This window comes from Dermochelys coriacea, chromosome 7 (assembly GCF_009764565.3).
Source record: "Dermochelys coriacea isolate rDerCor1 chromosome 7, rDerCor1.pri.v4, whole genome shotgun sequence".
Classification (NCBI taxonomy): Eukaryota; Metazoa; Chordata; order Testudines; family Dermochelyidae; genus Dermochelys; species Dermochelys coriacea.
The window spans coordinates 53071978-53088506 of NC_050074.1; the positions used below are offsets into that span (position 1 = coordinate 53071978).

Sequence of the window (16529 nt, forward strand, 5' to 3'; positions counted from 1 at the left end):
ACAGGGACTGAACATTGAATCCCACTCAAAGAACTGGAGTATTGCCTGCACGGTCCCATGGGACTGGCTAGGAATGGATTGGGAATCCTGAGCCTCACCTCATCCATCCCAGGACGACTGTTGAGACTTGCTCAATTCAAAGTCATGTTAACAGGGAACCTCTGATTAAACATGATTTAGCAGTGACATTCGATGACCTGGCCTTCTAGCAGCCTGGGGGAGTACTACTGCTGAGAGCTGTCAGCTGCTTTTTCAGACCAAGCGAGCAACAGAGCTCAGCTTACAGAGCATAACTTCAGTGAAGCATTGTTCAACTTGCCACAATTTCCAGTGAGGGACCGATTATTCACAGACTAAAAGATCACACGTTGCATCAATGAGATTGATGTAACGCTGCAGCACGGTGCACAGATCACATGTGTGGACTCACAAGGCAGTTCCATCAGCCAAGTGGCTGCACAGCTATCGCGCTACCAAGAGCTGCCATAGGAGGGCATCAGAAATTTTCAAGACAGAAATATGAGGGAGCAGTTACAGCTACAGGGGACACCTGGAAGCCCCAGAACACAAGACAGAATGGGCTAACAAAGCTATCACTGTGCACCTAGGGTCAAATGTTTAACTGCAGCGAATCTCATTCACATACATAAGGTTAAGATGATGGAAAGGATTTCTTCACCAGGAACCCTTAGGATTAACTTAATTTCTTCTGAATGCAGGAAAGAGGGGAGGGAGTCGTGGGAGGGATGGATGGAAGTCTTTGGCAGGACTGCAGCAAGAAGGCCATTGGTGGGACTGCAGCAGGAACTGGAAGGCATTGGTGGGCCTTGCTCCTTCTTATCTTCATTTTTCTACTTAGACTCCTTGCAGGTTCATTAATGCAGGGGGAACTTCTCAGTGCTATCTACCCAAGTGGTTGCAAAATACAGTTACCTACCTTTTGTAACGGTTGTTCTTTGGGATGTGTTGCTCATGTCCACTCCATGTCATGTCAGGTGTGCATGCGCTACATACACTGTTGCCGGAGAGTTTTCCCACAATGGTATCTTTAGGGCTGGCTCTATCGCCCCTGGAGGCCTGCACTCATGCGTCGGTATAAGGGTGCCACCAGCCCCAGGCCCTCTCAGTTCCTTCTTGCCATCAACTCCAATGGCGGGGTAGGAGGGAAGATCATGGAATGGACATGAGCAACACATTTTGAAGAACAACAGTTACAGAAGGTTAGTAACTGTATTTTCTTCTTTTCAAAAGGAAGGGGTAGAACAAGGCCTTTCATAAATAAAAAGGAGATATATTTCCCCCCTCCATCCCTGCTCCCAACTGTAAATACATACCATGTTAATAAATGGCTGAATTTCCAGTGTTGGCATTGTAGAGCAATGAGAATGCACAGGTGTTATTTTTCATTTCACCTTTTTGGAGGGGATGAGGGGTAATGAACTTTGTAAAAGAAAATTCAACCTACATTTTATGGCTTTGGGGTTTTTGTTTGCTTGTTTTTAACTATGTTTTAACTCTTCCATGTCATGTGACTCACAAGCGGTGTCCTTGGAGATGGGCTAGGAATTCATGGGCGTGCCGACTGTAACACAGCTCTTCCAAAATTGGCATCATCTCTGGCCTGTTGGGAGATGGCATAGTGGGATGCAAACATGTGGACCGATGACCATGTCAGGATCAGAATATGTGCCAGGAAAGCTGCTGAAGATGCTTGCACTCTCGTAGAATGGGATTTCACAATGGCCAGAGCAGGACCTTTGCTTGTTCATAGCAGGCCTGGATACAGGCTGCGATCCAGGATGAGATCCTCTGGGATGTCTCCAGGAGACCCTTTATTCTCTCCATGACAGCAACAAAAAGTTGCGTCAATTTGTGGAAGGGACTTGTCCTGTTCATATAAAAGGCTAGTGCCCTTCTAATGTCCAGGGAGTGTAAGTGTCGCTCCTCTTCTGTCTTGTGCAGTTTGGGGAAGAAGACAGGCAGGAAAATGTCTTGGTTGACATGAAACTGTGACAGCACCTTGGGTAGAAAGGCGAGGTGGGGACACTGTTGGACCTTATCTCTGAAGAAAACAGTATAGGGAGGACTCCAAGGTCAACTCAGAAACTCTCCTGACTGAAATGATTGCTACCAGGAAAGCAACCTTCCATGAGAGAAGCAACAAGGAGCAGGATGCCAAGGGCTAGACAGAACCAGGTTTAAGTCCCAAGGTGGAACTGGGTCACAAACCTGGGGGTAGAGCCTCTCCAACTCCTTAATGAACTTGCTCATCAGCTCGTGGGTGAAGACCAATCTGTCTTGGATTGGGGGCGGGAATGCTGAGATGGCTGCCTAGTGAACCTTGATTGATGACAATGAAAGATCTTAGATATATTCTAAGATGGACTGCAAGGAGGGCTGTGCTGGGCAAAGGCTCCACTTGGCTACTCAGCAAGTGAAGCATTTCCACGTGGTCAGATAGGTGGCCCTGGTAGAGGGCATTCTGCTACCTAGCAAAACCTGATGGATCTGCTCCAAGCATGCCCTCTCTTCCGGATTTAGCCAGGCAGCAGCTACGCTGTCAAGTGTAGGCCTACGAGGTTTGGATGGAGGAGCCTCCCGTGATCCTGTGATAACATGTCTGGCCTGAGATGGAGCAGCTACTCTCTGTGAGATCTAGAATCATGCTCAACCAATGCTGGCAAGGCCATGCTGGGTTGACCAGGATGACCTTTGCCTTGACCCTTTTGATCTTTAGTAGAGCCTTGCAAACTAGGGGAATAAGAGGGAAAGCATACAGCAGGCTGTCTGACCATGATCATAGGAAGGCATCTGAGAGAGAGCCTTTGCCTTGATCGAACCTTGAGCAAAAGCAGTGACATTTCCTGTTCTGTGTGGTGGCAAACAGGTCCACCTGGGGAGTCCCCCACATCTGGAAGTTTACACTGGTGACCTCTGAGTGGACAGACACTTGTGCTGAGAGGAGAAGGACCTGCTGAGGCAATCCGCTGGCATGTTCCACTCCCTGGGAAGCGGCAATGCCTCCAGGTGAATGGAATGCTTCACGCAAAAATCCCATAGACCGAGGGCTTCCAGGCAGAAGATCTTGGAGTCAGCCCCTCCTTTTTTTTTGACATAAAACACTGATGCTGTATTGTTCGTCAATACTTTCACACTTTTGCCTGAGAGCTGTAGAAGGAACATTTCGCAGGCCAAGTGTATTGTTCTGAGCTCCTTCACATTTATATGTAAGGATATTAGTAGGAGCATTGCCAGGAGATCGAGGGAAGTGATTATTCCCCTTTATTCAGCACTGGTAAGGCCACATCTGTAGTACTGTGTCCAGTTTGGGGCCCCCCACTACAGAAAGGATGTGGACAAATTGGAGAGAGTCCAGTGGAGGGCAACGAAAATGATAAGGGGGCTGGAGCACATGGCTTAGGAGGAGAGGCTGAGGGAACTCGGCTTGTTTTCAACCTGTGGAACTCCTTGTCTGAGGAAGTTGTGAAGGCTAAGACTAAAACAGCGTTTAAAAGAGAACTGGATAAATTCATGGAGGTTAAGTCCATTAATGGCTATTAGCCAGGATGCGTAAAGAATGGTGTCCCTAGCCTCTGTTTTGTCAGAGGGTGGAGATGGATGGCAGGAGAGAGATCACTAGATCATTACCTGTTAGGTTCAATCCCTATGGGGCACCTCGCATTGGCCACTGTCGGTAGACAGGATACTGGGCTAAATGGACCTTTGGTCTGATCCAGTATGGCCTTTCTTATGTTATGTTCTTATGTTTAGTCTGCAGAAGAGAAGAGTGAGGGGGGATTTGATAGCAGCCTTCAACTAACAGAAGGGGGATTCCAAAGAGGATGAAGCTTGGCTCTTCTTAGTGGTGTCAGATGACAGAACAAGGAGCAATGGTCTCAAGTTGCAGCGGGGGAGGTCTAGGTTGGATATTAGGAAACACTATTTCACTAGGAGGGTGGTGAACCACTGGAATGGGTTACCTCGGGAAGTGGTGGAATCTCCATCCTTAGAGGTTTTTAAGGCCTGGCTTGACAAAGCTCTGGCTGGGCTGATTTAGTTGGGGTTGGTCCTGCTTTGAGCAGGGGATTGGACTAGATGACCTCCTGAGTTCTCTACCAACCCTAATCTTCTATGATTCTATGATTCCATGATAGTTCATCTCACGTAAGGGCATTAGAAGTGGATCAAAGGTTGGAGGGCTGGATGTTGCGGATGGTGTTGTGCACCTCTGCCAGGATGGCAAGTGGCCCAGTGCAGGTCACACCTCACTCCCCAAGTCTCTCTGGTCCCCCTTGGACACCAGAGAGCGCCCTCTCTCTGTGCACTTCTTGTGCTGCTTCCTCTGCGGCGGGGATATTGAACGGTGTCGAGGGGCACACCATGCCGGAGGAGCACTACGCACTGAGGCAAATGTGCTTGGTGCTGAGTCCGACCGACTCACCTCGGAGACCAGTCTAAGCGCAGCTTCCATCAGCAGGACTTTCAACCTGATGTCCTTTTCTTTCTGAGTGTGCAGCCTGAAGGCCCAGCAGATTCTGCACTTGTCTCTGAAGTGAGCCTCCCCCAGGTAGTTGGAGTGGGAATAGCTCTCTGGCATGGGCTTACCACAGGCAGCACATGGTTTGAGGCCTTGGGACTGGGGCATGCTCCGTTCCGGGAACAACATACCTTAAGGGGACCAACAAACTAACAAGAACTAACACTTACTAACTACGAAGAAGAGTTCAGTAAACCATTGGAGAAGGCTTGCCAAAGCAAGAGAACACTGTTCCAGCAACCATCACGGGTGGTAAGAAGGACCTGAGATGGCGAGGGGCCAGTGGCCTCCAGGGGGCAATAGGGCCAGCTCCATGGATACCACATGCTGACATGACATGACATGGAATGGACTTGAACAAGCACTCGAAGAAGAACATATGTTTCTGCTTGGAACACTATTCTAGTCTGGGAATCCCCTCTCAGAGGCTGGACAGGTGGAGAGGACATGGCTGCATGACTAAGGACACAAATACGAATGTTGAAGAAACATCCCCTCTCATTTCTGCTGCTTTGAGCAAGGTCTAACATCATTGTTTTCTTTTAGATGTTAACCTTTGATTTAAGCCAATTTTAAGGAATGTGACTGAAGAGAGGACAAATATGCAGTACCTCAACGCTGGCTCAAAAGCTCCTATTGGCCGGGAACCACAGCCAATGGGAGCTGCGGGGGCGGCGCCTGCGGGTATGGGCAGTGTGCATTGCGCAGTCCCCTGGCCCCTCCGCCTAGGGGCCGGACATGCCATCCACTTCCAGGAGCAGCACAGAGCCAGGGCAGGCAGGGAGCCTGCCTTAGCCCCGCTGCGCCATTGACCGCGAATTGCCTGAGGTAAGCGCTGCCCATCCGGAGCCTGCACTGCAACCCCTCTGCCCCAGGTTGGAACCCCCTCCCGCACCCTAACACCCTCCCAGAGCCTGCACCCCGAATCTCCTCCCGCACCCCAACCCCATGCCCCACCCCTGAGCCCCCTCCTTCACCCAAAGCCCCTCTTCCCCAGCCCCATCCCAGAGCCCCGCCCCTGAGCCAGAGCCCTCACCCCCTCCCGCACCCTAAACCCTTCATTTCTGGCCCCACTCTGGAGTGTAGGGGAAATCCTGAGCCTCAGAGCTGTGAGCAGTAGCTCACCCCGCTGCAGAGGGAAGCCCCAAGCCTCCACCCCCATCCCTGCGGGGCTGTGTGTGGCCCACAACACCTGATAGAAAAAAGGTTTCTCACCCCTGCCCTAAAGGCCGTATTGTTTGTATAGCCAAGTGTCTGCTACCAACATCTGTTGGCAGACACAGGCTCCTCACAGCCTTGTGGCAAGCAAGGTGGCAACCTGGGCAGCAGTGACCATGAGATGGTTGAGTTCAGGATCCTGACAAAAGGAAGAAAGGAGAGCAGCAAAATATGGACTCTGGACTTCAGAAAAGCAGACTTTGACTCCCTCAGGGAACTGATGGGCAGGATCCCCTGGAAAGCTAATATGAGGGGGAAAGGATTCCAAAAGAGCTGGCTGTACTTTAAAGAAGCCATATTGAGGGCGCAGGAACAAACCATCCCGATATGCAGAAAGAATAGCAAATATGGCAGACGACCAGCTTGGTTAACAGTGAAATCTTCGGTGAGCTTAAACTCAAAAAGGAAGCTTACAAGAAGTGGAAATTTGTACAGATGACTAGGGAGGAGTATAAAAATATTGCTAGAGCATGCAGGGTGTAATCAGGAAGACCCAAGACAATTGGAGTTGCTGCACTGGGCAACACAGTATGGGGAGGAGGTGACCAGCCCTCAGTGGTGAAAGAACAGGTTAAGGACTATTTAGAAAAGCTGGACATGCACAAATCCATGGGCCAGATCTAATGCACCCAAGGATGCTGAGGGAGTTGGCTGATGTGATTGCAGAGCCACTGGCCATTATCTTTGAAAATTCGTGGTGATCGGGAGAGGTCCTGGATGATTGGAAAAAGAAAAATATAGTGCCCATCTTTAAAAAAGAGAAGAAAGGGAACCCGGGGAAACTATAGACCGGTCAGCCTCACTTCAGTCCCGGGCAAAATCATGGAGCAGGACCTCAAGGGATCCATTTTGAAGCCTTTGGAGGAGAGGAAGGTCATCAGGAACAGTCAACATGGATTTACCAAGGGCAAGTCATGCCTGACCAACCTGATTGCCTTCTATGAGGAGATAACTGGCTCTGTGGATATGGGGAAAGTGGTGGATGTGATATATCTCGACTTTAGCAAAGTTTTTGATACAGTCTCCCACAGTATTCTTGCCAGCTAGTTAAATAAATATGGATTGAATGAATGGACTATAAGGTGGACAGAAAGCTGGCTAGATTGTCCAGCTCAACGGGTAGTGATCAATGGCTCGATGTCTTGTTGGCAGCCAGTATCAAGCAGAATGCCCCAGGGGTCGATCCTGGGGCCAGTTTTGTTCAACATCTTTATCAATTACCTTGATTATGGGATTAATTGCACGCTCAGCAAATTCGCAGATGACATTAAACTGTGGGGAGAGGTAGATATGCTGGAGGATAGGGATAGGGTCTAGAGTGACCTAGACAAATTGGAGGATTGGGCCAAAAGAAATCTGATGAGGTTCAACAAGGACAACTGCAGAGTCCTGCACTTAGGACAGAAGAATCCCATGCACCGCTACAGACAAGGGACCGAATGGCTAGGCAGCAGTTCTGCAGAAAAAGACCTAGGAGTTATGGTGGACGAGAAGCTGGTCAACAGTGTGCCGCTGTTGCCAAGAAGGCCAATAGCATTTTGGGATGTATAAGTAGGGGCATTGCCAGCAGATCGAGGGAAGTGATCATTCCCCTCTATTCAACATTGGTGAGGCCTCATCTAGAGTACTGTGTCCAGTTTTGGGCCCCACACTACAAGAAGGATGTGGAAAAATTGGAAAACATCCAGCAGAGGGCAACAAAAATGATTAGGGGACTGGAACACATGACTTATGAGGAGAGGCTGAGGGAACTGGGATTGTTTAGTCTGCGGAAGAGAAGAATGAGGGGGGATTTGATAGCTGTTTTCAACTACCTGAAAGGGGGTTCCAAAGAGGTTGGACCTAGACTGTTCTAAGTGGTAGCAGATGACAGAATGAGGAGTAATGGTCTCAAGTTGCAGTGGGGGAGGTTTAGGTTGGATATTAGGAAAAACTTTCTCACTAGGAGGGTGGTGAAACACTGGAATGCATTACCTAGGGAGGTTGTGGAATCTCCTTCCTTAGAAGTTTTTAATATCAGGCTTGATAAAACCCTGGCTGGGATGATTTAGTTGGGGATTGGTCCTGCTTTGAGCAGGGGGTTGGACTAGATGACCTCCTGAGGTCCCTTCCAACCCTGATAATCTATGATTCTATGAATCTGGAAGAGCTGTCTCATTGAGACTCTAGGAACTAGAGTAGAGTTGCAACAGCATCATTACAAAATGCAGGTTGACTTTATCAATCATTGCAGCTAGCAAACTTACCGGTTTCCCAAACTCCAATTCCGAAAAGAATTTATACCAAGGTTCATTCTTTAAATCTATCTCTTCTGGGCTTATATCCCGAGTCTAAAGGAGTTGGTGATAAGGGAATGAAAGAAAGAGAAGGATAACATTATGCAAAGAATACATAGGAAAGGGACTGTTAGAGATGCAGTCTCAATGTTTTCAATTGAATAATGTGGCTAGTTAGCCAAATAATTTAGTACTTCTACAATACCTTCCATTCAAGGATCTCTGAATGTTTTACAATCATTTATTAAACCTTACAGCACCCCTGGGAGAGAACTAGTTCAATTTTTAGATGGAGAAACTGAGGCAGATAGAGGTTAAGTGATTTGCTCAAGATCACATAGCAAGTCAGTGGAAGAGCTGGGAAAGGACCTCAGGACTCCTAATTTGCAGTCCCTTGCTCCTACTGTTAAAAGCTCTCTCAGGTTCAAGGTTAAGCCTATAATTTTTTTTGAATTTTCATTTGGCCAAAAAAAAAAAAAGGTTGAAAAATGCAAATTATCTATTGTTGAGCCCCAGAGCATTAAACATACTGCATCTTTAACAGCACATGGATATGTGAGAAACTGTGGTCCATACACAGCAAACAGAGTGAGAGATGGCATTCTAAATCAAAGAGGACACAGTTAGAGAGAGCACACTTCTGAAAGATCTCAAAGGGGATGAATAGGAAGACAATATACTTTGCTTATTCACAAATAAATGTTAGAGAATCACACAAAACTAAAATGAAGGAAAAACCAGACAGGACAGGTAACAGCACAGCTGAAAAGAAAGCTCTCTTTCATGCCTAAAATCTATTTTAACAAAACAACTTGAACTTGCGTAACTGTATTTTTGGTGATGTGAGAGAACAAATCCAGTGCTCTAGGTTACGAAGATAGATCTGGTTAAATTTGATTTAAATGGATCTAGCCTTTAATTTAAGTGGACCTAAGTGTATTATAAACTTATAGTCATTGCAGCAAGACATGGAGGCCCCCACCTCAGCCTGAATATCAGGGGTGGGCAAACTTTTTGGCCCGAGGGCCACATCAGGGAATAGAAATTGTATGGCGGGCCATGAATGCTCACAAAATTGGGGTTGAGGTGCGGGCTCTGGGGTGGGGCTGGGGATGAGAGGTTTGGGGTGCAGGAGAGTGCTCTGAGCTGGGATCGTGGGGTTTGGAGAGCGGGAAGGGGATCAGGGCTGGGGCAGGGGGTTGAGGCATGGGGAGAGACTCAGGGGATGCAGGCTCCAAGCGGTGCTTACCTTAAGCGGTTCCCGGAAGCAGTGGCATGTCCCTTCTCCAGCTCATACGCAGAGGTGCGGTCAGGCGACTCTGCACGCTGCCCCATCTGCAGGCACCACCCCTGCAGCTCCCATTGTAGTGCATAGGAGCCGGAGCGGGGCCATGCTGCGGCTTCTGGGAGCCACGTGGTGTGGCCCCGACCCTGTGGCTTGGCAGGAGCGCCAGACCAGGGCCGAGCCGGGTGGTGCAGCCCCAACCCAGCGCCCCAGCCGGAGTGCTGCAGCAGGGCCAAGCCGCGTGGTACGGCTCGCAGGCTGGCTTAAAATGGCTCACAGGCTGTAGTTTGCCCACGCCTGCTCTATATGCTACTGTTGTGGTGTATAGGGGCCATCACAGGAGTCAATATAAGTAGCCCAGTGCTGTCCACTCTGCCCGATAGTGCTAGTGCAGATGTGTCAGAGTCAGACTGCAGGAGGGAGTTTTTCCATGGCACTGAACGCTACAAGTGACTCCGGACTGCTGTGCATCCTGTAGGCAACACTGGGGAGGCTTCCATAAGTTAGAGCAGACCCAAGGCTGCTTATACTAGTGGCCATTTCAGCTCCCTCAGCAGCCAAAAATCTGAAAGGCAAAAAGTTGGCATAAAGCCACCCTGGTCCCTCTCTCCTCCTGGGCTATACCTTCTGTGCAGTTTGTCTACTGAGGTGCAGTCCAGACTCCTCCCCTAAAATTAAGTTGTTTGTACAGTAACTCATTGAAATGAGATGCAAATGATTTTTGCCCACTGTAATACTGAGCACTTAGACAAATTTCACCGGTAGGCATCTTCAAAGGACTTTAAAAATCAATTAACCAACTCAGCCCTTGCATAAGTGGATCCAGCTTCCACTGAAGTGAGTCAGTCAGGAGTTGTGGACATGTATGCCAAGGCTGACTTTGACTCTTTATCTATTACAGCTCTGTGGTGTACAGTAGGTGAGTAAGTATTATCATCCCCAGTTTACAGGGGTGGGAAAAGTGAGGAAGAGTCATGAAGTGAATTGCCCAAGACCACAAAAGAATGGTGTGTCAGAGATGGATTTAAAACCCAGGAGTTTCTAGCTCCCAGTGCTGTTCTCAAGACCACTGGATGGCTCTTTTCACAGAAGGTGGTGATTGTCGGATGCACTTCCACAATTTGGGTCCTGGCGGAGAAAACCTCAGAAAGTAGAGAACCTGATTTATCCTAACGGGATATGGCTAAGGACAGAGTTCTGTCAGGGCTAGGGCCAGAAATAAGAAATGCCTGGCCCTCAGCCCTCTGTGCCAATCACAATAGCCAAAACCAAGCAATTCTTCGCAGTTTAGTGCCAACCCTTTGCGCTTATTCTTCTTATGCTTCCAATTTTATTATCTCCTGTCCTAAGCTGGCTGCTACCCAAAACAACCCCCACATGGGACTATCTGACCCCATGGGGGGAGGGAGACAGGGAAACACTTGTATCTGAAAGTTAAATGGTTAAACTTTTTGTGTCACCTGGTGAAGTCACCACAAAAAGAGGTTAATTCCCAAGGGTATAGAGTAAGCCTAGTTAAACCACAAGGGATTGGAGAAAGGTACTGCCATTAACTGCAGTCCAAACAGATGCAATGCCTCTGTTTCTATACATTATGTATTGACTCCCAAAAAGTTTTGAGCTTGTCGCATAGTAAATTTTACAGTGGAACTGATCAAAAGACCATTGAATTCAATGAGAATCTTTGCATTGATGGCCAGAACTTTGGATCAGGCCCCAGTAGCTATTGCTTTGAATATGGCACAGCAATTGCAATCTATTAATAGACTGCAAATTATCTTCACATAACCCTTCTACTGGTTTTTTAGTTTCCCTCAACAACACAAAACAAGGTCTACATATCACTATCATATTTAGACACGCTAGAGAAAAAGGATTCTGACACAGAGCACAATCAATCAACAGGCACTTTAGTCCCATTTTATATTTCAGCACCTGTCCTCTGTGATCTTTAGTTTGAAATGACACTGGTAAAAAAAGAAAAATGGTCAGGAGTGTCACTCTCAAAACTCACCTTACTCTTTACTTAATTGTGCAGAAGTCTTTCCAGCTGCTTTGGTGATTGTCCCTCTTTCTGGTTTTTAGACTCTGATTCAGCAACATTTTAAAGCACAGGCTTAATTTTAAGCATGTGAACAGTCCCATTGACTGGAGTGGGAATTAAGCATGGGCTTAAGCGCTTTGATGAATCAGGCTTTAAATCACAGAGCCTAAGCCTGTAGTCCTTAGGCAAAATTCCTGTTCAAATCAAGGGGTTCTTGCTCCAGCCAGAACAGTAGGAATGACCCTTCCTATTATACCCAAACTAGTGGCCTGATTTGCCTCTCACTTGCATCAGTGTACTGCATCCAATGCCCATTGAAGTCACGGCAAGGATGTCACTGATTTCAACAGACATTGGATTGGGCCTGGACCAAGAGTAACTTAATTGAAATTGATAGTGTTACACTGGTTTGAAAGAAGAATTAGTCCCAGGATAAAATAATGGGCCTTATGTTACTTGAAAGCAAATACTGAACAGGGAAAAACTCTGAGTCAGACTCCTAAACATATTATTCAGCAGTTTAGCCACATACTTCTGTTGCTTTTAAATTGCCTGTCACAACTGTATCTTAAAGTAAAAGTGACTGTTCGCTCTGTACAGCTCCTCAATCCTGCTCCAAAGCGTTAATGAAAACATGGCCCCAGACTTATACTGTGAGTCTCACAAACAATCAGCACTTTAAACTGTGCTTTCAAATAAATACCCCTCAAAAAACAATCACAACTTTAGGTACCAAAATATTCACTTAATAAAAAACACCTCCATATTTTTTAGCACGTCCATGATTACACTAACACAGTATGAAATTTACTGTTAACTTCTTTAAAGCTGCTGACCTCAGAACAAAAGAAACTTTGAACACTAGTCGGCCTGCTGCCTCAAACGCTATGGAATAAACTATTGCTGTGCATTAGAAATAAGCACATTTTGAAAACCAGAGACAGGCCATGGAGTCAAACACAGATTACAAACTAGGGTTAGTGAGCCATACTTAACACAGGTTTCAGAGTAGCAGCCGTGTCAGTCTGTATTCTGTAGCTGACGAAAGCTTATGCTCAAATAAATTTGTTAGTCTTTAAGGTGCCACAAGTACTCCTTTTCTTTATACTTAACACAGAAAACAACATATCCACAAGGAAAGGCCCCTCTCAGCTCCCCAGGATCTGCCTTTAGTGGAATGACGATGTTACTCAAAGAATTTACTAGTAAAGAAGTAAGTAGTTACTCAAACATTTGCAAAACAAAATATATGGGAATGGCATAACGTAGGCGATATAAGTGTAAGGAAACTTATCTGAATGGAAATACACAAGCATTTGTGGAGCATACTGTAAACATAGGCCCAAATCACGGAGCAGGATAAAAGGAACATTACCATCTTTTCATTATCCAAAACAGAGGACTTTCCTGGCTGGTAGTCATAAATGCTCTTTGGCTCTGCCCGGTATTTTCTGGTATCCACTTTCTTGTCTGGGGGTTCCCAATCATTCCTGAGGAAAGAGAAGCTAATTAGCCCAGAACTCTGCTATTGCCATGAAAATGAGTGTATTCTTTGGACAAGCTCTTTCCCCAGTTAATCTGCGTTTAATCAGGGAATTTTTAAATCTATGGCTTTGTCTACACTGGCAACTGAATGACAAAAGTTTTGTCGTTCAGAGATGTTAAACCTCCTCCCCACAAGAGAGAAAAGTTTTGTCGACAAAAAGCACCTGTGTGAACTGCCGACAAAGCTACCACTGCTCATTGGGGGTGGAAGCTTTTTGTCGACAGGAAAAAGAAAAGGAGTACTTGTGGCACCTTAGAGACTAACAAATTTATTAGAGCATAAGCTTTCGTGAGCTACAGCTCACTTCATCGGATGCATTTGGTGGAAAAAACAGAGGAGAGATTTATATACACACACACAGAGAACATGAAACAATGGGTTTATCATACACACTGTAAGGAGAGTGATCACTTAAGATAAGCCATCACCAACAGCAGGGGGGGGAAGGAGGAAAACCTTTCATGGTGACAAGCAGGTAGGCTAATTCCAGCAGTTAACAAGAATATCAGAGGAACAGTGGGGGGTGGGGTGGGAGGGAGAAATACCATGGGGAAATAGTTTTACTTTGTGTAATGACTCATCCATTCCCAGTCTCTATTCAAGCCTAAATTAATTGTATCCAGTTTGCAAATTAATTCCAATTCAGCAGTCTCTCGTTGGAGTCTGTTTTTGAAGCTTTTTTGTTGAAGTATAGCCACTCTTAGGTCTGTAAGAGTGGCTATACTTCAACAAAAAAGCTTCAAAAACAGACTCCAACGAGAGACTGCTGAATTGGAATTAATTTGCAAACTGGATACAATTAACTTAGGCTTGAATAGAGACTGGGAATGGATGAGTCATTACACAAAGTAAAACTATTTCCCCATGGTATTTCTCCCTCCCACCCCACCCCCCACTGTTCCTCTGATATTCTTGTTAACTGCTGGAATTAGCCTACCTGCTTGTCACCATGAAAGGTTTTCCTCCTTCCCCCCCCTGCTGTTGGTGATGGCTTATCTTAAGTGATCACTCTCCTTACAGTGTGTATGATAAACCCATTGTTTCATGTTCTCTGTGTGTGTGTATATAAATCTCTCCTCTGTTTTTTCCACCAAATGCATCCGATGAAGTGAGCTGTAGCTCACGAAAGCTTATGCTCTAATAAATTTGTTAGTCTCTAAGGTGCCACAAGTACTCCTTTTCTTTTTGCGAATACAGACTAACAAGGCTGCTACTCTGAAACCTGTCGACAGGAAAGCTCTCTCCTGCTGACAAACAGCAGCTACACTGCATGCCTTTTAGTGCCTCAGCTGTGTCACGAAAAGCTGTGTAGTGTAGACATAGCCTAAAGCAGGAAACTTGCGGCAAGAGGAACAGGTCAGATGGGTTTGGGTTTGTTTTTTAATAGCAGCCAGAATTAAATTTGTGTACATGTGTCAGCTGCTAAAAATCACTTGAAAGGACAGTAAAGGTTTCTGGCAATTCTTTTCCATAAATTGCCAAACTCACACTTCTTTCCTTACTGGAAGTACCTTAGAAATAGTCCTGCGGAATTCCAACACCCCCCCGACTTTGAACTGAATCTAGGCTCGAACTCTTAAGTCAGCCTCTGAGACTAGAACATCCCTCCACACTCTGCCTGAATTTTGGGTAAGGGTGGAACTGGGGCTGAAGTCTGTGATCTGGGCCCATCTTTCTTCGGCTGGGAGGTTCTAAGGGCTCATCTGTACTAGAGATCTGATGTGGTTGTACTGAACTGGCTTGTAAGTACAAATGGTTCAGACAACACTAGCCACCTGAAATGGTTTAAGTTCTGTGCAACATCCACACTAGCACTGTCCAGACCATCTCAGTTGCAATGCACTCTGGGAACCTATCCCACAATTCCCAGAAGTAGTGAATTCTGGCAGGTTTTGCAAGGCCACCAGTGTGCTGTGAGACAGTGAAGAGAGAGCTAAACTGAACCATTTCAGTTTGTGTGCATCTCTACTGGTACTCTCGTGGTTCACACTGGACTGGTTAAGCATTAACCAGAACTAAACCTGCTGGTGAAAGGTTGCTTGTTCTGGCCAGTTATTAGCCATTTGTAGAGTGTTTTATAAATATTCTAGGGGCTTCAACCAGTCTAATTTCCACAGCGTAGAACAGACTTGATTGTTTTAGCACTTCCAACCCTAGGAAATGTTCTCCCCAGCGGAGTCCAGCTGGTTTTGTTACCCAATAATGTAAAGCACTAATTAGTCTAATCTTTTGATTCACAAGAATTTTACCAGGAAGCTACAGTACTTCCCTTTTAATTGCTATGCTCGGAGGATCATATCTGTCAGAGAACATCGTCTTCTAGTCATGTGCCCTTAGGTGCTTTCTCTGTTAGCAAACAGACTATGGAACTGCTCATTTGAAGCCAGTGTGAACCACTGAGAGGAAGTGGGAGCAGAGGGTTTTAAAAGCTGGTTGAATTAATCATTGCATAAAATATTCATAGCCTATTTTGCTTTCTCCCCACCTTCTGTTCAGTAAATGCATTTGTTATTATTACAGTGAGCTTCTACACGCATGGTTAAAAAGCAGGAGTGAAAACAGTATCTGATGCTAACTAGGACCTGAAAATCCCATTGACTTTGCAGTGTGTTGAACTGGGCTTCCAGGGCTGATTACCTGATTGAGAGTCAGCAAGACCCATTTCCCAAACAAATTTTGCCAAGCCCTGAAATAAATCCAAACCCATGCTCCCCACAATGATGATGATCTGCATTTCAAGCAGGGCTTCAGAGGCCCCAATGTGCTAGGTGCTGTATAAATAAATAGGTTTCAGAGTAGCAGCCGTGTCAGTCTGTATTCGCAAAAAGAAAAGGAGTACTTGTGGCACCTTAGAGACTAACAAATTTATTAGAGCATAAGCTTTCGTGAGCTACAGCTCACTTCATCGGATGCATTTGGTGGAAAAAACAGAGGAGAGATTTATATACACACACAGAGAACATGAAACAATGGGTTTATCATACACACTGTAAGGAGAGTGATCACTTAAGATAAGCCATCACCAGCGGCAGGGTGGGGAAAGGAGGAAAACCTTTCATGGTGACAAGCAAGGTAGGCTAATTCCAGCAGTTAACAAGAATATCAGAGGAACAGTGGGGGGTGTGGTGGGGGGGAGAAATAACATGGGGAAATAGTTTTACTTTGTGTAATGACTCATCCATTCCCAGTCTCTATTCAAGCCTAAGTTAATTGTATCCAGTTTGCAAATTAATTCCAATTCAGCAGTCTCTCCTTGGAGTCTGTTTTTGAAGCTTTTTTGTTGAAGTATAGCCACTCTTAGGTCTGTGATCGAATGACCAGAGAGACTGAAGTGTTCTCCAACTGGTTTTTGAATGTTATAATTCTTGACGTCTGATTTGTGTCCATTCATTCTTTTACGTAGAGACTGTCCAGTTTGGCCAATGTACATGGCAGAGGGGCATTGCTGGCACATGATGGCATATATCACATTGGTAGATGCGCAGGTGAACGAGCCTCTGATAGTATGGCTGATGTGATTAGGCCCTTTGATGGTATCCCCTGAATAGATATGTGGACAGAGTTGGCAACGGGCTTTGTTGCAAGGATAGGTTCCTGGGTTAGTGGTTCTGTTGTGTGGTGTG

General features: G+C 46.1%; 1 protein-coding gene across 16 annotated transcripts in view; it reads right to left on the reverse strand.

The window, feature by feature from the left end:
- SORBS1 (sorbin and SH3 domain containing 1) overlaps positions 1 to 16529 on the reverse strand; it is a 262686-nt gene that overhangs the window by 48225 nt on the left and 197932 nt on the right. For 10 of the 16 annotated variants that reach the window (XM_043518424.1, XM_043518418.1, XM_043518429.1 and 7 more), the window contains 2 exons: positions 12736 to 12850; positions 8002 to 8085 (listed from right to left, as the gene is read on the reverse strand). In XM_043518424.1, coding sequence (XP_043374359.1) covers positions 8002 to 8085; positions 12736 to 12850 — 199 coding nt within the window. The remainder of the gene's footprint in view (positions 1 to 8001; positions 8086 to 12735; positions 12851 to 16529) is intronic. The other 6 variants (XM_043518423.1, XM_043518422.1, XM_043518420.1 and 3 more) reach the window with 1 other exon arrangement.